The sequence below is a fragment of the Sinocyclocheilus rhinocerous genome, unplaced genomic scaffold, assembly GCF_001515625.1.
Source record: "Sinocyclocheilus rhinocerous isolate Xijiao unplaced genomic scaffold, SAMN03320098_v1.1 scaffold1314, whole genome shotgun sequence".
NCBI lineage: Eukaryota > Metazoa > Chordata > Actinopteri > Cypriniformes > Cyprinidae > Sinocyclocheilus > Sinocyclocheilus rhinocerous.
In genome coordinates this window covers 360005-383003 of record NW_015644118.1, presented here as the reverse complement: position 1 = coordinate 383003, position 22999 = coordinate 360005, and the positions used below count along the sequence as shown (strand labels likewise).

Here is a 22999-nt window from a genome sequence, read left to right as displayed (position 1 = left end):
TTTTTTTTTTTTGTGAGTGAGATTAATTAATGCATATTATATTTATTTTGAACTACAGTAACATCTGATTTCTCTCAACATGGGGAGAGGAGAGCTGTCAATCAATAAATTGGAAAAAAAAAGTAACTTGCGTTACTTATTTGAAAAAGTAACTCAGATATTCTCTTGTAAATTAAAAAGTAATGCGTTACTTTACTAGTTACTTGAAAAAAAGTAATCTGATTACGTAACTCGCGTTACTTGTAATGCGTTACCCCCAACACTGGTCATTAATGCAATGGATATCAGGAAATAAAAATGAACAATTTTTACAGCATTTATTATTTAGGGTACTGTTAATGATTACTATTGTTCATTGTTAATTTGTTTTTACTTTAGCTAATGTTAAATTACACTACGTTAAAAACATTAGTACTTTATTTCAATATCTCAATATTAGTTTGTTCTTTCTTGATTATCTTGTAAAAATTTAATTATTTTATAATGAACCAGTTGGTAATTATATTGATTTAAGTCTCAGAAACCTTAAGTACATATCACTTCTTTAGTAGTTGCTTCATTGTGAGTCAGACATGACTAAAGTAATAACTTTTTCAGTAGACGAATCATATTAATTTAGTAACTGTTCTAAAGGATTTCTTAAACAGTTTGAGTCTTTTTTGAGAGATTCTTTTTAAGAACTAGCTCATAAGAGTCTAAGATTCGTGAATCAGACTACACTTGTCATGCTGTGTGCTTGTTTTGGTACCCAAACCTTTTAACTTCTTGAGGCAACCCATGATTTAAATGCAAATTTTCTTCTGGATTTTACGACTATGGCCTGAACGGCATTATTCCAAATCAGTTTCAATCCAATGGCGTATGAACATTCTATTACATAAATGTTTTTGGCTCACCAGTTCCCTCAAGTTAAAGCACTATTTTATTCCTGAAATGACTGCCTTGTCGTACCTTGGAGGATCCGTTGTGCATTGCAGGTGTATGTGTCCGCATTGCGTGCAATGGCACGAGCTCCTTCCAGGTGCCGGAACATGATTTCACAGCCCTGGTCATTGTTCTCCCAGACGTCCATACCTTCAAAGGTGACCACAGGCCTCTCCATCAAGGTGAGCAGCGGCATTAGCAGCGGAACACTGGCATTGCTCAGTGGGATTTCAGCTAGAAAGACGAGAACCAGAACTTCACTAAAGGTGGCCTATGGAGGGCATTTAATGTGTTTTATTGTAAGAAACTCACCACTTCCTTCATAGAGTCCTTTGTAGAATGGTTTCAAACATTTCTCATAAATAATGGCAGTCTGCGTATATTTTCTTCGCAAACTAGTCCCCAGTCTGGTAAGTCTGGTAATCTGTTTATACAACAAAGTTCACACATTAAAGCATGTTTCCTACACTTGAGAGGGGGAGAAGGGGGAGAAAAGTCTCTAGCTCAAGTCAAGCGAAAGGGGCAGCTAGAAGGAGCTGTTGGGTACCTGAGGCATGTCCAGTGCTTTCATTATGGAGGAAAAGGCATAAAGATCTCCCATGGAGTCTTTCAGCTCCAGAGCTACCAGAATGATCCGGTTTAGGGTGGCTGCTCTCTCCTCCAGACTTCCTGTACACCCCAGGATATCCACAGCAACTCCAATCGCCATAGTGGTATGCCTGTTTAAAAAGAACCAGCCATGCATGTTAAATGTGTGGCCTACAAGACTCTGGATACGGCAAATTACTGTCTGTGAATGTTACTATAGAACTATCTGCAAAAAAGCCACTGTTTAGACTTTAGCATATGTAAGAGTTAATATTATCTGAAAGAGTTGTCCGCCCTTATGAGTCATCATAAATCTGCTTAATAGATCATGTGTTGACAGCATCTGTTTACCTTTCCATGAGGTCCTGCCGCAGCTGTCTCCCATGAGGAAGGGTCACCAGCTCCAGCCCAGAGGTCACACCCATTTGACCTTTCACCTCCTCTGAAACATTTAGTATCCTAGCAACCTGTAGCATGAACACACAGCGTTCGCATCAAATGAATTAACATCCAGAATCGAAAAGTATTGCACAGAAGCTAAGATAAATTTGGGCTGTGGGTGAGTCGACTGTTTTTGTCCATAATATTGGTCCTGTGACTGACATAATCAGCCAGCTTAAAATGTAATTCCCATATACACAGACAAACAATCTGAAGCTGCTTTCAGAAGCAGAAAGACAGAAAGTGGACAGTCACATGTATAAGAGGCTTTTTGGGTCATTTTTAATTGGATTAATATACATTCAGCCCCTGCAGTGGTCTTGTCCTCTGATTGGCTGGAAGAACCAGTCTGCAACCTGAAGAATAGGCTGACTCACATAATGAGACTGTAATTGCAGACCTACTTTTCAAATTATCACATCGAAGTTAGAAATTCAAATATTGACAAAATTAATTTTGTAGGGTGCCACAAGTTTGTTAAAATTTCCAAAGGGTGCCGCGACTAAAAAAAAGTTTGGGAAACACTGCCTTAAACAACCAGTTTAGTTAATCCATTAGGTCTCATGAACTATTACATTTAAATATACAGTTAATTTCTACAAATATAGCACCTTTTTAGCATTTCAAGTTGTAGAGATTTATATTAATGTATCAGCAACAAACACATTTACAATGAGTAATGGCATATTTAACATGAACCTACATTAATAAATGCAGTTTCAAATTGTTTTTCAACGTTAGTTCATGATACCTAATGCATTAATGCCGATGAATTGAAAAGAATCAATATTAATATAACAAATTCAGAATTTATGTTGACTTCAGAGGCTTATAATTAATATTACCTGACAGTCTGCTTTCAGGATGTGTTTGGCGATGGTCTTTGGATCCTGACTGATGAACAGCTCTTTGGCTTTCTTCAGCACGGTCATCTCCAGTGGCTTGTTCTCCACTGGTAGAAGCCGGAAGTTGATGTCACCAGGTTTGAACGCTGATTCAGTTTCAAACACAGGTCTTTGGAAGCCTTTCTTGCAATCCCGTTCTTTATCCACATCCTCCTCACTGTCGTTGTTTAGGGCCTCGATGGCATTATGGTAGGAGCTACGGTCTAGTTTAACGCTACTATCACTTCTCCTTAACTCCTCCTCAGTCTTTAGCCTCTCCACATAGCCGTTAGCCTGTAAGCTATTCATCTTTTCCCAGTCAGCAGGGCTGCATGGACTCAGTTCACAGTAGCTTAGTTCTGGACTGCCCGACTGCTGCTGCTGCTGGGATGAAGGTTGATGTTTATGAGGCTTTACTGGGGGGACAGGTGGGGAGAGGGTCTTCAGGCCTGGGGTGCAGGATACTCTCATAGAGGGAACCTTGCTGGGTTTAGGGGGCGGTTTGGGACACAGCTGGCTGTCAGATCCACGAATGGCCTCACCAGGATGGGTGCCAAAGGCCATTCTGCGTGACACTGTGGGGCTCAGAGCTGGCTCGCTTCCTGTGCGGAAAACTGGGGATTTGGGGCACGGCTGGTGCTCCATATGCTGAACCTGAGCCTCGGGCCTACAGCCTGAAAGCAAAGGCGTACGTTCATAATATGCATGATATCAGCTATTTATTCATTAAAGTAGACAGTATGTTGTAGATGGACATGGTAAAAAAGGAAGTTAAATTCAAAGCTGCAAAGTTTTCTTTAGGCATTCTGCACGGTTATGCATTTTTTGCATAACCATATTTATTCCACTGACACAGGCATAAATTATCTCCAGCCCCACTTTCATTCTTCTCCACAGAGCCTCTTCAACAAAACATTTTATTTTGCATTTCAATCCCACGTCTCATTTCACACATTTAACGGTCAGTAACCCAAAGTGAATTTCAAAGGCGGAAACGTTAGCTTGACTTGGAGAATCACTTTCTCTTTGACACAAAGTGAATGACTGTTTTTCAGGGCTGTCAGACTTGTTATCACTGGAGGGTTGGAGGCGTGACGGGGTATCAATGAGGATGAGAGCTGACAGGCACTCACCGATAGGGAGAAAGCTCTCCGACTGATGGGTCTTCAGTGGCCGTCTCCTCTCCTGAATGTGGTTTAGACATGCTGGTTGACTCCCACACTTATCTTTGTTGCTGTGAAGGAGAAAGACAGGTCACTTCGTTTGTTCTCTAAAAGTCTTTTGGACTATGACATGAAGTTTACACCACTTTTAACTGGGTTCATTTCAAAGGTCCTGCTGCATGGCATGAATTTTTAAAAGTACAAATTCAGTGCAGTCTCTCAATTAATGTTAGGCAAGGCAACCTGCACAATTATTTTAATGCCATTTTTGAATTGCTAAGTTAATAAGCTATTTTGACACATTGTTTTGAAAAGTTAAGACTCCCATGTGCTGAATCTGCACAAATAAGTAGAACTTTCACTTAATTTATGCTTATTGATGCTAAAAAACTCTTTATATTTATGTGGAGCTGTCACATCGTAGGACTGAATAATTGAACATGTAAATAGCTCCACATAAATAATACAAATTTAATCAATATTACAAAAGTAATGCCTGCTATTTTCCTAATTTACAAGCTTGAAAAATGCCTTGTTTACGTCCTGTCGGGTCCTTATGAGCAAACCTGTCAAGGATTTCCAAGAGATGGAGTTTCTGAATTACACTACAAGACCCAATAAGTATTGACAAAATTATATAGGTTTTATTGTAAAGGTTTGAGGTTAATATGTAAATTCATGACTTGTCTCTTTTCAAAGTAGACCCCAATTATATAATGCCAGTTTAATTAAATTGTATTACTAGTATTGCTTATTTTAATGCTTCTTTTCTATTTCTAGTTCAAGATGGACAGTCAAACCACAGATACATTTCCTTTTACTTGAAATAGCTCAATTGAATCACGTGAGCTAAATCTCCGTGATTTACTTTCTAGCCAAGTGTTGAAAATATGAAAGGAATGAATTATTGGCCTCTCTTTTTTTTACATGCATTACAAATTACATGGGAAAAAAAAAAAAAAGCCTAAATACAGATTATGAAAAATCCACATTATACAAACTGTTTGAGAACTATAATTTTTAATTATTAATTTATCAATCCTTTAACGGGTAAAATAATTAATCTCTCTTATTTTCTCAAATATATGATTAAAAAGAATTCCAGAATATTTCTTCTTGGCGGTAAAGTGTGGCTATGCATAATAGTGTCAAGTGCCTTAGGATAGTCTTTCTCTCACCTGAGGAGGTTCCCACGGCTGAGGGTGTGATCCTGGGTGTGTCCGTTCATGATATTCAGACTCAACCGTTTGGAAGTCAGGCTCTTTCTCTCAGAGTATCCCGACTCTACACGTATAGATCCAACTCCGTATTTCTCCTCCAGGCATCTCAGAGGCAGAGCTCTGTTGATTGGCTGAAAGATAATCGCTCCGACAACCTCAGATACCGGCTCACGGTTGCCTACGTAGTATCGCACCAACGCAGGGACGCTGTCAAATCCCTCCTTCTCAAACAGGTACTGAACACGTGAGTAGGCCTCGTTCATGGCTACTACCCGTTTGTTGATTTTGAAGTGTTGAGGGGTGTTCTTCCACTGGCAGGTCAGAACGTAGTTTCCCGGGCTGGACAGGGAGTCTCGGATCAGAAAGTCTCCATCTCTCTGAACCAGGTTTTCAGCCACCTTAAATTCAAACATACACACACAATTTTTGTTGTTTTTGTAGTACTGCTTTTCTCTCTTTCATATATAGTTTCAAGTGTATTGCATGTTGAATCTTGGCCTAGATGTTAGTGCACATGCACATTAAGTTATGGTGTTCATGCAGGAGCTCAAACAAGCTCAAAAACTGGAGGAAACATTGAAGGTAGTATGGCTTTGTACTAATGATATTCTGTCTAATCAGATTATGTACACATCCTCAGCAAACATTACGGAACTACTTTTATGACAGTGATTCATGGCATGACCTAGATATTACGTTCTTTTGTGGATCACTAGTGCATTCAACCAGTTTAGAATGATGGACTACCTCTCCAAACTGAATGTTTAGTGGGGGGGGGGGTATATTTTTATATATTTCCTTATTTGTTTTTAATATGTCATGTCTTTAGTTTTTATTTTATATGAGAAGATTAGATTAAAGTAAGTTTATATGTCATTTTTTCATATTACTTCTTACTAGGTGCTCATGAAAAGATCAAACACTAATAAATCTGTTAGCATGTGTGTTTGGTGCAGTGGGGCGGCAGTGGCACCAGGAAAAGAGTCATTAAGTGTGATTAGAATTGAGTGTTTATGACTGGGGTTTTTTTATGACCTTGTGCTAAACAACTATTCTCAGGCTTTCTTATGGTATAAAACAGCAGCTAAAAAGCTTAGAGTTCACTATACAGCAATGCTCCGATAGTTACGGCAATGCTATGTGTTTGTCCAAATATGCATCCTTCCACAGGTTGCTGCCTGCCTTGTCATCTATTATTAAGTATTCATCTTTTTTTCCACAGTGACAAATAAAAGACATTTACAGGAAACACTTTTGAAATCAAGCACAGGTCATTTCACACCACTGGTCATAAAGAGATGCATGTCAAATCGGTAAGTGCTTGTCTTTCCTCTTCCCTTGTCTGTAGTTTGTTTGATTAACTTGAGCCGAGCAGGTCAGACTCGTCCAGCTGAAAGACTCATGGGTAAACACAAGCTGTAGTGCAGCACACTTGCTGTCAGGGGTTTTGTGGTAATCACAGGGTGTGTAGTGTTCCAAGGACCACTCCAATGAATCAGACGCACTGCTGATTCCTCTTAACAGTGCTGATGGATAATATAGTTTAATTGTAGAGAATGAATCCCCACAAAAATGCTTTATTTAAGGGCACCTTTTTATTCATCGTGTTAGCTGTAGGAGTTTGTCTTACTCATGAACCCGATGAACTATATTCTAAGGTCATTCATAAGTTGTGTTGAGCCATGATGAATAGGTTTGTTCCATTGTGACTGGTATATTTGTGGTGTAAGCAGCAGCCTGACTCTGGATGCTGGTAGCTCTGATCATATGATGCCTTTAAATAAATACACCTCGGGTGAAATAGCAGTCATGCTTCATCACTATATTAACCACTCTTGCTCTGCTACAATTGTTGATGGATGAGTTGTCAGTTTCAGGGGCATATCTTGCAAAAAGGCATGGGAAAGAGGAGCCAGGGTACATGGTTTTCATAAGAGCGGATCTGTAGCTGTCAGCACTGTGATGTTTGACATGATGAGAAACTGTTGACGGCTGTTTTTGAATAAAGCTTGGTGTTAATGAACCACCCAGAATATTCTAAGGTCTTGCGGAGCGGACTACATTCTAGCATTCAGTCCGGACTCCACATTTAGTGTTTCGTTTCAGTGAAATTTTTTTTTTCCTTGATCATGGATGAAGTCTGGGTGTGAAAGTGGTTTTTCTTGTTCTGGACAGGTTTGGCGCCTGTAAACCAGTTCAGAACAAGTGTTGATCAACCATTAAATAGGCTCTTAAATACACCATAGCCCTTCCATGTTGCCAAACAAACACTTGCCACTTCTATATGCTTATTGTTTTTTCTTATTTCTACCATCTAATCATCAATATGCATGTTAACATAGCCATTATATAAAATTGCATATAAAAGTGAAAGGAACGTTTTAGAACACTAGACACTGTACCATGCCATTCAACATGCCTATTTATAAATGTAATGTTAGTAAAATATATAATCGTTTTTGAAGTATTAGCATGGTTTTTGGACACTGTAGCTTGTTATGAATCATGATAATACAATAGTATTCTCTGAAGTAACTTGCATGTGGTATCAGAGAACCGTGATACTGATCTCATACATCATGATACTTCCATGGTACTTTTTTGTATATTTAAGAAGTTAGCCATAAGAACATCTAATATCCTCAGTGTTTTTTCTTCCCTTAATCAAGCATTACTGGCTCTAGCTGAAGCAAATATGGCCACATGTCTTTGATTCATTATCTTTGTCTACAAAGAAAGTGAATGTTTGAGTGCTAGATACAGGCATGACTTCATTGTCACTTAAGGAGAGAACAGCTATGCTTTGACAGCAGAAAGATCTCTACTGTCTGGCAGATTCAACTTTTGAACAATACTGCAGACATATATTAAATCACGGAAACCACAGAAAGCCTCAATAATCCAAACATTATTCCATAATGATCACCCACCCCTCTCCCTCTTTATATGCCCAGTAAAGTTGTACCTGTCTAGGGATGGCTCCATGATACCAGGCATGGCTCCGTGGTTCCTCACTGCTCAGTTTCAGTTCTTCTTCTAGTTCTCGTCGAAGCTTTTCCGGTGGTCCATCCATGATGTACTTGTCCCTTGAAAACTGCACATAGATGGGCACAGAAGAGTATGTTAGAGCCATGGTGGCCCTAGATAGTATGTTAGTCCCTATGATTGAAGTATATGTGTATCAGTCTTTTATTAGTCTCCTCTCTTTTTCTATTGCCCTCCCTTCTTTTTGCTCTGTGACTCAGTATCTGACTGGCTGATGGATCCCGTGCTTCCTGTGCTGATCTGTTTACTGTGACGCATAAGTCCCTCCTTCTTCCTGTCTGTCTCCGCCTCCGTAAGCCCCAGGGCATGCCATACCTTTACCTGCACACACGCCCCACTGCTCTGAATCATCATGTGGATTTCACAATTGAGGAATTTAAGAACAGTTCTTTTCAATAAGCTGCTTAAAAGAAATACACTCATTAGTTATTTTCTATGAAACATGAGCTTTGCTTAGTTTGTACTAATACCGTAAATCTAATTTGTAAGATACTTAGCAAAGTATGTTATCTTTCCCGACTAGGTTGTGTTTCATTCATAGGCTTTCTTTCAGTGCCTCAATAACATAACTCGGTCATGTGAGCAGATTGTCAGTGAAATAGATTTTCAAAAAACAAAAGCACTTTATACTTCCATGTGTTTCATCATTGATCCCTTTCCAACAATTGAAATATAGACTGAACATGCAATTTTAATACTCACAGTATCCTCCATGTCTTACAAACAGCACATGCCATTGTTGTTTGCAAACAAAGTAGGAGTTGTATTAATGCTCATCTGTGACCAAATTAATCTGGCTATGAATGTATACTAATGTACTGTACATCTAATGTGTCATGAATGACAAAAGCTTTATTAATAAATTAATAAAACTAATAAAAAAGTACAGTCTTATATGTCACAATAGGAAAGAAAAGAAGATTTCAACTTCCGTTTTTTGTCGACTTTAAATAAATGCTGTTCTTTGGAACTTTCTGTTCATCAAAGAATCTGGAAAAAAATTCTTAATAATTTAGTACAAAAATTATTCAGTTCAATTCAAGTTTATTTGTATAGCGCTTTTCATGATGCAAATTGTTGCAAAGCAACTTTACAGCAAATTAAGTTTCTACAATATTTAGTGGTAGCTTATCAGTGGTGACTGTCAGTCAATGTATATATGGCAGAAATGTACAGAAAAATCAATTAAAGAGGTAATCAAACAGACGATGAACACTATTAACAGCAATTATTATATGATGCAATCAAACTTATAATTTTGTGGGTAATTAAAAAATTATAATTTTCTACAAAATATTAAGCAGCACAACTGTTTTCAACATAAGCAACAACTCAGCTTAAATCCATTATTTTTATTATACATATAATAAATACATTATTAATAATAGTTAACTATATTACTTTTTTTATCAAATAAATGTATCCTTAGTGAGCATAAGAAGACTTATTTCAAAAACATTTAAAAAATCTCAAAGATGCCAAACTTTTCAACTTTTCAACCTGTCCTTCTCAACCATAGTATTTGACTAAATAATGTTATTGTGATTATTATTAATATTTCTATGAGGCTGTTTTTTAAGAGGGTTTAAGCACTTTGTGCTGTTCCTAACAACACTCTTTAAACATGGTAATAATAATATTACTATCATGGTTTATTGCTTTATCAACCATGAAAGGATGGATTGCATGCTGTGCTTGTGTTACAACCAGGGCAAAAAAGAGGCTGTTCCATATTTTAGATTTCAAGCATATTTGTGTGTTGCCTTCTTTTTGGTTAAGTGCTTGGAATGCCAGCTATGTGTGGTACCCAACCTCAGAGACCTAAAGTGGTACCTTTGTGCTCTAGCTGGTAGTTGTGTGCAGTGGGTACTCAAGCACGGCACTGCAGCATAACCCCCAGCTAAATCTGTGCGTGAGGGGAAATTTCCCAGCAGGACTCCTCGTTTCAACTTTGTAGTTGTGGTCTATTGAGTAATATGTCAAATAAAACAGACGTAAGGGCAAAGGTAATTGGAATTGATTAGTGACTGTCTGTGTGTGCGTGCTGCTCAGTAGTGGAAACTTCAACTAACCCTAACCCACTCTTGTATTAATGGGCAGTGTTTATAATATTTTAAATCTATAAATAAGATATTTCTCAAAGCACACATTATTGTGTAAAACCATCTAAAGTACAATAAAAATATGTGTAGCATGTGAAAATGTCATTTTAATTATGTAAAAACTCATTATACATTTCATGTTTTTTCCTGGGCTGACAGTAGCACATGAGCTACATCCGTTTTCTGTGATGCTGAGAAGATGCTTAGCTGTCTTTTTTGCTCTCTCTCTTATGTCCAGTGACCCACAGCCCAAGCAGTGTCTGTCAAGCATGTCTGGCAGTTATTAGGATGTTACTGACCACAATCTGTCACTGTGGTCCACCACAAACCACTGCACACAGGCCTGGCAATGCTGGACATCTTTAAATCTGACAAAGATCTTATATGATATTTTGAGAGAGGACAAAATACATTAACAAAAAACAAACATCATATAATAGCAATAAGTTTGGATTTTACACTTAATGTTTGAAATGCAGGGTTTAAAATAGCCTTTTATAAATAGCCATATTCTAATTGTTCTTATTTTTCAGTTATGTGAACTATGGGAACAGATACATTAGTATTCATTTATTTATGAATAATTTTAACATAAAGGCCTCCTGTAGTGAATACATGAGTTTTTGTAAGAAAAATATCCATATTTGAAACGTAATAAACACTTTTCTCTTACTTCCGCTGACTGTCATACAATGAAGCAGTTCCGGCGGATGACGCAGCACGTCGGCATTGCGTGATTAGTGACGAATGCGGAGAGAGAACAAAACAAAACGCCGGTCATGAATTAGAAGTACAAACCAAAGATTTGCAAAGAAAAATGTCGGACGTATCAACACTCAGAAGGCACATGAGAAATTAAAACAGGTCGCACGACAACAATTATATGCACTCGCACAAATGCTCCCAAATATATTTTGAGGTCGCACAGATTCAATTTCGGGAGCATATGCGACCAAAATGGTCGCAATTTCGAGCCTTGACCTAGGATGCTTCGAGGGTGAGTAAAACACAAGCTAATTTTCATTTTTGGGTGAACTAACCCTTTAAGGGTGTTGTTAGGCACAATGTAAAGCAAAATACTTAAAAATAACAAGGCACTCTGTAAATAAATTCATAAATTATTAAAAAAATGTTAATAAAGTATTTACTTACTAACTTACATATTTATTTTATGAGGGTTTTAAACACTTTGCTTTACTCAGATGACATCTATAGTAATATTGCTTTCTAGAACATTTGACCCTAAGTGGATAACAAACAGTTGATTGCTGGGAGAGATATCAATTTTGCCATAAGATCTCTTAATTCTAGCCTCTGGGTAACTGATTTGTGTTGGGAAAGCATCACACACACACACACACACACACACACATATGGAAGAGTCTTATCACTTCCTTTTTTGAGCAGCTAGTGGATAATCCTGGCCAATTTATCCTCATGTCAACTCTCTGTCACTGATCATTCAACAGCTTTAAAAGCACAATGTTTTCAGAGGACTCTGCCTGAAGGGCACTTTTGAGATGGTCAGGTATTATGATTACTTGAAAGGCTGTAACAAAGCCACTGAATTAAAGAGTGGTGCATTTCTTTGAAAGCAAACTATAAAAGCAATTCTGGGCTTATTAAACTGAATTTATTCAAGTCATGCCACGCAACAGACAGTTTTTCCCTTTATATGGAGAAGCTTCTAAGATCCTTACTATGTATAGAGACTGACAAACCCAGGCCACAGTGAGGACTGAAATACACTCTGATGCCTCTGGTATTGTAGTGAGGGACAGGCGTTACACCCTCTCCATTTACACAACAGCGAGCCAAGCCAACACCCCGCAAGCCACAAATTACAGTGACCAGACGACACATACTTTTACCCTGGCTGGGAAAATCATCCCAAAGCACTTGTTTGTGCTCAGTGTCTTCAACTGTATTACTCAATACAGTGACTAAAACAACCAACCAAAATAGAACTTTTAGTAAAAACATATGAGCATGAGACTTTATTCTGTTTGTGCTGAATGCAAATATTTTTTGGACCTGCTGTTCACATTTTAGGTTTTATGACTGCTTATCTGGCACGGCCGTTGCATTCATTCTGCGCTATGACATCGTGGATCCATTTAGAGGTGCACAGAGGCCGTAAATGTTTAAAAATAGCCAAAGCTCAGTAGCTCAAGCAGCTCGATAGCACCATGACGAATAATCCCTCCATCAAGGAGCGGTGTATACATATTTGTACATCAAATCAATCACCTCTACTTTTAGTTGTAGCCATTTATATATTGCCATTTTTATCTTCACACATCTGAGGGGCTGATTGCTAAGGGCTGATTCTTTTTAAATAGTGGCATGCTTTTTAAATGTGAATTATAATGAAGCATTTGGATGTATTGAATTAAGGTTCAAGGGCCTCATTGGGTAAGTGCAGAGCACAGGTTAGCTATCAACAGGACAATGGGCCACATAATGACAATATACGAGACACTTTTCAGTATTAATAATAGTAATTTTTTTGTACTAGATTGTGAGACATCACAAGCATGGCTGAGTGACTAAGCACATATTAGATCATATTGGCACACGTCAGAACTGACTATTCGCATGGCTTTTCTAGTCAAAGATGATGTGCTCAAAGGCTGAATTTGATCTGGAAAGCCGCTTTTGGATAATGATTATGAATGAGATGACATTCCTCTGTTGATTCTTGAACGTCTAATCCTCTTTAGTTTATTCCACAAGTGGCCGTTTAGCAGCTTAGTGATCTTAAAAATCCATGTTTGTTTCGGAAATTATGCAGATTATGGCAAAGTGCACGACTGAAGATGGAAATCATGTACACAAGTTTGTATGAGATTGATTTCTTCGTCGTTGTAATGGCAACCAGCAGGACAACTAATCCAATGGTACATGTAGATAGTTAGTCATACAGTACTTGCACTGATGATTAGATATTTGAACACCATTTGTACTACAGACATGAGTAATACATTTAATGTTGCAGCTTGTTGAGAGCTAATTATTTTCTAAGTGATCTGACTTACAATAGCTGGATGATAAAAGAGGAAAATATTACGCCGACTTACTGGACCTTAGTAAAAGAGGTGTCTTAGTCATACCTAGATACCAGAACATCAAAGAGACAAGCACCCAATCAGAACATCCTAGCAACCATATAGCGATGTGCTAAAATTACTCTGAAGACTATCCTCACATTGTGGTGGCGACTTTGCATGGATAAGCATCAATCACATTAACATATAAAATGTAAAAATCTTGTTATTTCCTGCTGCTTCCTGTGGAGGCTTGAAGGATGGAGACCCCCTGTCTCAACCTTGTAGGTTGAGATTCCCAAGGGGTTCGGCGGGTCATTAGCAGCCTCTCATGTGCAGAACAAATGACCAGGGCCGTGTTTCCCGATAACGGTGTCTCTTAGCGCGCTACGAAGCAAGGTACACCTTAACTAGGAGTATACCTTTCCTAGGTGAGTTCCCCGAACTATACCTTAGGATGTGGCTTAAGGTAAACCTTCCTATGTGCGACATTAGCAGGTGCTGTCCATGACGGTGGTGCTGAATAGGTTTATATCGATGGCTCAAGAATCGATTGTTCACTATATACAGGAGCTCCTTCACTGCATTATAGAGCGGGTAAAGTATTGAGAAAGCGATGTTCATTATAAAGAAGCACTTTAGAAATATTAGAAATTGCATTTATCGGGGCTCACTGCATTTATAAAATAATCCAAATCGCAAACTAAATGTTTGACCAAACTCCCCATCGCATTCATTCCCTTTAAATAGACTCCTAATTATGTGCTGCCTAATGGCTTGCCAACCGATGTGCCTTTGTATATTATAATGGAAAAATTAACAACCATCAGTATAATGACAGTTTTATTCTTTGCATAAAAACAATTAACTGAACACTAATTGAACACTGGGTGTATTACAACTTTAGAATTGTAATATTTATTTGGTTCTGCACTTTTTCTTGCCACAGAATTACAATCGTATCGACTGAAATGTGAAGAAGCTTTTTGCACAGTGGTGGCCACTAGCTAAGAGTGGTCCAGACTAACCTTACGAACGAATGACTTACAGAAGGTATACTTAACTAAGAACGTTTCGGGAAACACGTATTAACGATAAGGTACAACTTAAGGTATAACTTACGAACGACGTAGCGTTAAGAAGGTTTCGGGAAACGCAGCCCTGGTCTGGTCTTTGGTGTTGGGACACACCCTTCCTGAACCAGAGTAAACAAAGAGGGCCATCAGAGTGTCCCATCAGCTTCCTGGGACCCAGGACCTTTTCCTCTCTTATCTCACCCCCATCACATTGTCCATTTAGATGGTCCCTGGGGTGTCTGTCATCGTCATGTATTCCTGGACAGGGCAGGACAAATCTTAGCTGAAAGAAAGAGACCATCTGAGTCTGGGGATGTGACAGATGCTCATGAAAGATTTATGGTCCTTTTAAATTGATTTAAAATACAAATTTTTTTGGTGCAATTTAGGGATGAGAATCAGCATGAACTTGTTTTTATATGTTTTTATAAAGGGCAGCTGTGCTGGATCACTTTGAGCATGGCCTCTTTTTAATTTTTCCTCAAGCGTGCTCAATTTGTTGTACAGCAAAGGAGAGAAAAGGGGGAAAAGATGGAAAAGTAGGGGACACGCTTGTCCTGGGGACTCAAAATTGCTGGAAGCCATCCTGTTGGAAAGGAAAGCCTAGAGAATGCCTTGAAGTCCTATGGGTTACTTGAGGAAGAATTAGAGAAGATAAAACTGGCAAAAATAAAGCTGTTACAAATCTCAACTTTTTTGTTGTTGTTGTGCTGACATTATACGGCATTTCTTGAACACTGTTGAAATGCAGACAACAAAATATTTTGACAGTCACAATTATTGTTCATGTTCATGATCCGATTGTGAATGATTCAGTGCACATTATTGCAAGGAAAAATGAAATGTAATTTTTCATCAGAATGTAATAGCGTCCTCTGACTCTGAAATGTCTTTCCTTTTCAGCTTCAAACACAGGTGTCGGCAGTGTTTCAGGAGGGTATTTGTCCTCCACAGCTGACTGCTCTCATTCAGTTTTGGCTCTGTTCTGGTATGTAATGCCCGAATTTCAATAGATAACACTCCAGTTGTTGCTTGGTCACTCTGCCAGTTGCTGAACACATGAAGTGCTTTCCAGAATTATTTTTTTATCCCCTGATCCAAAAGCATATTCTTTTATCAAAGACAGGAGGTAAAACTGTTGGTGTTGACTTAAGGGACTGTGCCAGGCTGTGTCAGCACCTCTCCAGCATCCTGTCAATCAGACAGACTTCCTGCTGTCCCACTGCTCTGCTGAGCTTTTATTTCTGCCATAGCCATGACACTTTTGCTGTGTTACACTGTCAGTGTGTGGGGGAGCCTCTGCTGCATGTCCAGTGTGTGTATGCATGTAGAAAGTGTTAGAGAAAAGGAGACATGATTCCTTTCAGTTAATTTCAGTGAATTTTTGGGGTGTTTAAAAATGATTCACTGATTTGTTTTAGTCATCACACATAAGATCCAGACTTTCACATAAGATCCGGACTTTAACACAAGGTCCATTCTCGCATTCAAAAACAGCTAGACCGAACCAAGAATGAAACCAGATGCAGGGATCTCAAGACTCGGTTTGGAGCTAGACTGCTTTTAACTTGACGGCATTTGTGGTGAGACACTCAAAAAACACATGCCATAAAGCTTTAATCCCAAACACAGAAGAACCGGCTCAGAAGAACGATTTATTCGACATGCATTAGATTCCATGTCTGACAGGTGTTAATATAAGTCTCTGCTAAACGAGTAAGCCTGTTTATTTAAGGCAGGCTTGTCACACTTTGAGTTTCAAGCCTCTACAGTGTGGAAGACATTCACAGCTGTACTGTACTGTGCACATCACCCTCCTTCCCACAGCTGCCCCTCACACTGACCAAAATAAAGCCCTCAAGTTGTTTTCACCACTGAGAAGTTTACTTAGAAGTCGCTCGCTTGCAGATGAAACCTTCTATGACTGAAGCCGTTCTGTGAGAAACTTCCTCTCAGAAGAAAGAATCTATACAAGAAGCACCAACACTGCCCTCTCTGTCCTTCTAACTCTAATTGACCCCTAACACCATCGCAAAGACCGGAAGTCTCCATGACAGCCTAGCGCTATTTTTAGAAACGAGCCCAAAAATGTGGACCAGACCCAAATGTTTTCAACAGACGTTCAAACCCTGAGAGCAAGGATCCGATGAGTTGGCTGGCCAGACGTGAGAAATAACAAACATGCTGCTATTTCTGGCCAATTCAGCCTTAGAATTCGAAAATATAGACTTCTGATAAACAAGCCAGGAATCTGTCATCAGTGTTGGTGCAATTTGCATTTATCCGAAGCAACTTGCATTGCATTCAAGCTATACATCTTTTGCTTTACTGTTTGAACTACAGGAATACTGCTATTAAAAGCAAGACTTAACTTGACGGCATTTGTGGTGAGACACTCAAAAAACACATGCCATAAAGCTTTAATCCCAAACACAGAAGAACCGGCTCAGAAGAACGATTTATTCGACATGCATTAGATTCCATGTCTGACAGGTGTTAATATAAGTCTCTGCTAAACGAGTAAGCCTGTTTATTTAAGGCAGGCTTGTCACACTTTGAGTTTCAAGCCTCTACAGTGTGGAAGACATTCACAGCTGTACTGTACTGTGCACATCACCCTCCTTCCCACAGCTGCCCCTCACACTGACCAAAATAAAGCCCTCAAGTTGTTTTCACCACTGAGAAGTTTACTTAGAAGTCGCTCGCTTGCAGATGAAACCTTCTATGACTGAAGCCGTTCTGTGAGAAACTTCCTCTCAGAAGAAAGAATCTATACAAGAAGCACCAACACTGCCCTCTCTGTCCTTCTAACTCCAATTGACCCCTAACACCATCGCAAAGACCGGAAGTCTCCATGACAGCCTAGCGCTATTTTTAGAAACGAGCCCAAAAATGTGGACCAGACCCAAATGTTTTCAACAGACGTTCAAACCCTGAGAGCAAGGATCCGATGAGTTGGCTGGCCAGACGTGAGAAATAACAAACATGCTGCTATTTCTGGCCAATTCAGCCTTAGAATTCGAAAATATAGACTGTTCTGATAAACAAGCCAGGAATCTGTCATCAGTGTTGGTGCAATTTGCATTTATCCGAAGCAACTTGCATTGCATTCAAGCTATACATCTTTTCAGTGCATGCACTCCCTGGGAATTGAACCCATGACCTTGGCGTTGCTAGTGCCATGCTTTACTGTTTGAACTACAGGAATACTGCTATTAAAAGCAAGACTGTTGAATGAATTTCTGTTTCTTAATATGCGCTGCTTTATTGTGTTTTTGATGGACCATAGATCAGCAGTTCATGCGCCATCAGAAAGAAAGAACGAACTGATTAGCCACACCTGTGGAGACTCACAGAAATACTTCAATCCACTCAATAAACTCAGAAATTTGAATGCATTTCAGTCTATTGGCCAAAACCCCCTGTAGACTGTGTAGTGGTTTCATTCCCACATCGGCTCCATGTAAAACTGTAACAGCCTCACGCAGGGCAACCAATTTTATATCGCCCCATAAATTCACTCAACCCAACCTGAAAAGCTCTCTGTCTTTATCACATGACACATTAGATGAGTGAACAAAACTACACGTGTTCACACTTACGATCCATTTGCAAGCCACAGAGATAAAAGATTTCAATCAATACGGTTTAAATGGTTTTGAAGACAACAAGAAGGAGGGTGTGCAGCTAAACAACTTAGAAGTCGCTCGCTTGCAGATGAAACCTTCTATGACTGAAGCCGTTCTGTGAGAAACTTCCTCTCAGAAGAAAGAATCTATACAAGAAGCACCAACACTGCCCTCTCTGTCCTTCTAACTCCAATTGACCCCTAACACCATCGCAAAGACCGGAAGTCTCCATGACAGCCTAGCGCTATTTTTAGAAACGAGCCCAAAAATGTGGACCAGACCCAAATGTTTTCAACAGACGTTCAAACCCTGAGAGCAAGGATCCGATGAGTTGGCTGGCCAGACGTGAGAAATAACAAACATGCTGCTATTTCTGGCCAATTCAGCCTTAGAATTCGAAAATATAGACTTCTGATAAACAAGCCAGGAATCTGTCATCAGTGTTGGTGCAATTTGCATTTATCCGAAGCAACTTGCATTGCATTCAAGTTGCTAGTGCCATGCTTTACTGTTTGAACTACAGGAATACTGCTATTAAAAGCAAGACTGTTGAATGAATTTCTGTTTCTTAATATGCGCTGCTTTATTGTGTTTTTGATGGACCATAGATCAGCAGTTCATGCGCCATCAGAAAGAAAGAACGAACTGATTAGCCACACCTGTGGAGACTCACAGAAATACTTCAATCCACTCAATAAACTCAGAAATTTGAATGCATTTCAGTCTATTGGCCAAAACCCCCTGTAGACTGTGTAGTGGTTTCATTCCCACATCGGCTCCATGTAAAACTGTAACAGCCTCACGCAGGGCAACCAATTTTATATCGCCCCATAAATTCACTCAACCCAACCTGAAAAGCTCTCTGTCTTTATCACATGACACATTAGATGAGTGAACAAAACTACACGTGTTCACACTTACGACCCATTTGCAAGCCACAGAGATAAAAGATTTCAGTCAATACTGGTTAAATGGTTTGTGCAGCTAAACAATTACAAGTGAATGGGAAGAAACACACATACACACTTGTAAGTGAGTGTGTGCCTGACGCCTTCACTTACTATAATGAAACAAAGCCATATATCTAAAGAGCCCAGACCAAAGACTGCCACAATAAAACTACACATGGACCTGCTTTTTATGGCACCTCTATTAATCTTTTCTTTTCCGCAAAAATTTTTTTGTTGAAAAAAAAAAAAAATCTTAAATTTCTCTGCTTTTTAAATCAATCTTTCTGTGCTACAGATCTATTTATTTATAGTATTTTACCCTTTATATTTAAATATTTAAATTTTACTAACATAAATTGTTACATAATTATAATACATAATTAAGAGTAAAATATTGTAAATAGAAATATATAGAAATATAATAAATATTACATGTAAATTAGATGCTACTAAAACCGCATTAATTTATACAGATGAAATTTTAACAAGCTTTCACTCACCTTGGCTCCAATAACGGAGCTCTTCTGATAGAAACAGCACAAAGCTGCCGTGATGGTCCTTAAAATATTGCATCTCTCCGACATCTCTTTTGTTTCTGTGGCGCTCATCAGTGGAAATACTCTTACATGCTTTAATCTCCAAAACTCACAGCTTTATACCTCCCGTGGACAAAAGCATGTTAGCTGCCCAGCGACTGTCTGTAAACTCTCTCAGCGCGAGCGTGCATGAGTGAGTGTGTGTACGTGTGTTTATGCGCTCAGCAGTGCATATGCTGCTCCATGCTGTTGCTCTCACCCCCGGGCAGCCCATGTAAGGAGCCGTGCTAAACTCCATGTGATATGACTTTCTAGCCAATCAGAGTGCAGCTATCTGCATGAGCGCCACACAGCCAGCCTCTAAACCAACCCCCCTTTCCTCAAAACCTCTAGCAGCTTGTCAGAATATAGATGAGGAGGGAACAGTATAGATTAGGGCTTCAAATTTCTTAAGTTCTTGTATTTTCTATTAGAAATCCCAAATTTCAAAGCAATTATCTTTAATTATATGCTAATTAGTGGTTGAGCGAAGATTATATTTAGCCATTTTGAGATTCTCAGTCACTAACTGGCCAATTAACAGAAGCTAGTGAAGCTAGTAAATTGAGTTCTGAGATATATAGCTGCATTTCATTGGCCAATTAAAAATCCATATCGACGGACTGGCCAATAATGCTAATATAATGAATCGTATATAATTTCTAAGTGCAATCTGCAGACTTTTCCTGATTTTCTGCACTGATTTTGGGAGAAGATTTGTGATTTAAGCATGTATTAAGTAAAATGCATTAAATTGAGTGGAAGTACTACATTGTTATTTGTAGCTAAATGCAGAATCAAAATAGCCAAAACACTATATTTAACAAACAAATAATGATTTTTACAGAAATTTGCAGCATTGCATATGCTCAGATTCCATGTGGGCCTGGTTATCAGTGTTTAAAATGATGAAAATTATCGCTTTATACCAAAACAGAGTAAAGAACAAAGCTGACACACATTGCAAGTAAACAAGAACATGCTGAGAGACAATCTGATATCAAGCAGTTCAGTGACATGAAAAAACGTTGCTCCTCACTAATGACGTTTGAAATTAATCTTTCCAGACGAGAGAGCATTTCCTGTGGAGGACTTTCAGGAGCAGTTTTCCAGGCAGATGAGGAGAGTGGTGATCCTGTGTGACAGGTCTGCACTGAGGGACCAGGACCGTGTCTTTTAGTATCATCACAACATCACTCTAAAATCCAGTGGGGTTTCAGTAACAGCAGGGGGTTAATCTAAAAAAGCATTCCCCCAGCAGGCAGGGCTCTCTGTCCCAGCTGGGACTATCCTGACCCTGAGAAGAGAGCCCGGTTGAGCCTGAAGGGTCCCAGACGGCCAAATTCACTAATTTTTCCCACTGGGGGTTAAATAACAAGACTACTCTGTCTCTTAGTCACACGCAAACAGCACTTAGTGTTATTGCAGCTAGTTGACCACCTAGAGGGTCTTTTGTTGAGGAGCTAACGGGGGCTTTCTCTTGATTAGCCTATTAACAGCATTACGAGTTCTGTCATTTTCAGGGAAAGGAACCCCCACCCCATAGAAAAAGCTCAGGGAGTAAAAGAGGCATTAAGTTTAGAAGACAGAAGAGAATTCATGTTTTCCAGACCATTTCACCGGACTGAATAAGAGCTCACAGTGTTTGTGAGGTGAGTCTGTGATATTTGCACCATTTAATAATGTGTGGCTATTTAGTGAAAGGACCTTTCAAAAATGATTTCATAATATCAACATTTTTGTGGGGTCTGCACACAAAAGTCAACTAGTGCAAAAGCTTCTTTGCATTTTTTCTGTATAATACAATTTGTATTGCTAGCACAACAGTTTGAGTAAAAAAAATTTAATGGACAGATTAACGTGATTTTCAGATTATCTCAATAATTGAGCTGTATGAATTTCTCAGGTTTGTGTAAAAAACCTGATCATGTTCTCGAGCATGAATTGAGAATGATCCAAAGGGCATTTTGTGCTTCAATGGAAGCAAGGACATCTGACTGTCTGTGCAAAGAGTTCACATGATCGATGCTAATTTTATTATTTGATTAGCAACACATAAATAGTGCAGAATATTAAATATTTCTTCACTTTTTTATTTTTTTTATTTCTGCATTTTAAAATTAGATTTTCACTGTGGACTTTTGAACCTCGTTGTATATTTTTCTAAATAACCAAAACAAATGAAATGTGAGAATGCAAGTGGAAAACTTCTCTGTTCATCATTAGAGAGGGAAACAATGAAGTATGTTTGTCCTACATACTCCAGGGCCATTTTTGGATGCAAACAGTTGGATTTCTATCAACAGATTTGTTATGTTTCTCCCAGATTGCTCTTAAGAGGTAAACAAAGACATTATGGCTGGCTGGCACAACCTCGGACCAACACTGGAATGTTCTCCCTGAGAGTGAGCTCCTAAACTACCTAATTACGCTCAATAAAATCACCATGGTCCTGCATGCAAATCTGCTTTTCCACAGTCTGCTAAAGAAAGGAGTCAGTGTGATGTTTTTGTACATAAGAGCAAAAAAACAAATGTAAATGCATGTCTGACTTCACTTCAAGAGAGCGTAGTTTAAAGGGCAAAGTGCTTTCATGTGACCATTTCTAGCTGAATAGCATATTTTTATTTTAAGACACAGCAAGGTGAATTAGGGTAATCTGGGACATCTCTGATTTTTTTCCCCTCCATCTTGCTCAATTTTTTTCTGAGCAGGCAAAAAATGCAGCTGAGAAAAAAAAAACTGACAGTACAGAAATAAGATGTTAGACAAAGTAAAATATTAGAAAATCTAATGTATGTGAGGAAGTCATTTTTCTTAAGTGTTTTCTTGTTGAGACCATTTTAATTTGATGTATTTTTTTTCTATAATGTTATAATATTTGTATTACTGTATATTTAATTGTTAATTTTTATTATATTCTACAGAAACTGTGATTGGAAACTTTTTCACTCAAATCAATAGACTTGCTGTCTCAAAGGACTTCACTCTTTACAAATAATAATGTGAAATGACAATGAAAACTTGCTGTAATTTATTAGGAAGTTTCACAGTGTTTCAGTGCACATAAATGAACACTAGGGGGTGTTGTGCCTCTTTGATGTGTTTAGCAGTGATAATAATCAATGCTAGCTTTAGTGGCTGCTGTTAAACAGAAGGCTTTCCTCATAGTTCTCCATGGAAATTCACACTAATGTTCAGGCAAACCTCTAACTGCACCGATGATCTTCCTCTGTTTAGTTTGGCACCTAAGTGATATGACAATTCATCTCTGTTGCAATCTGTAATATAATGTTGCTTTACTCACTAATGTTTGGGTTTATCAGTCTTGCTCCAAGTTCACAGTCATGTAAAG

General features: G+C 38.6%; 1 protein-coding gene across 2 annotated transcripts in view; it reads right to left on the bottom strand.

Annotated features, from left to right (window-relative positions):
- LOC107757998 (breast cancer anti-estrogen resistance protein 3-like) overlaps positions 1-22999 on the bottom strand; it is a 58790-nt gene that overhangs the window by 4781 nt on the left and 31010 nt on the right. For both annotated transcript variants that reach the window (XM_016575619.1, XM_016575620.1), the window contains exons 4-9: positions 8186-8314; positions 5179-5618; positions 3971-4071; positions 2799-3511; positions 1864-1979; positions 1472-1643 (exon numbers count right to left, since the gene is read on the bottom strand). In XM_016575619.1, coding sequence (XP_016431105.1) covers positions 1472-1643; positions 1864-1979; positions 2799-3511; positions 3971-4071; positions 5179-5618; positions 8186-8314 — 1671 coding nt within the window. The remainder of the gene's footprint in view (positions 1-1471; positions 1644-1863; positions 1980-2798; positions 3512-3970; positions 4072-5178; positions 5619-8185; positions 8315-22999) is intronic.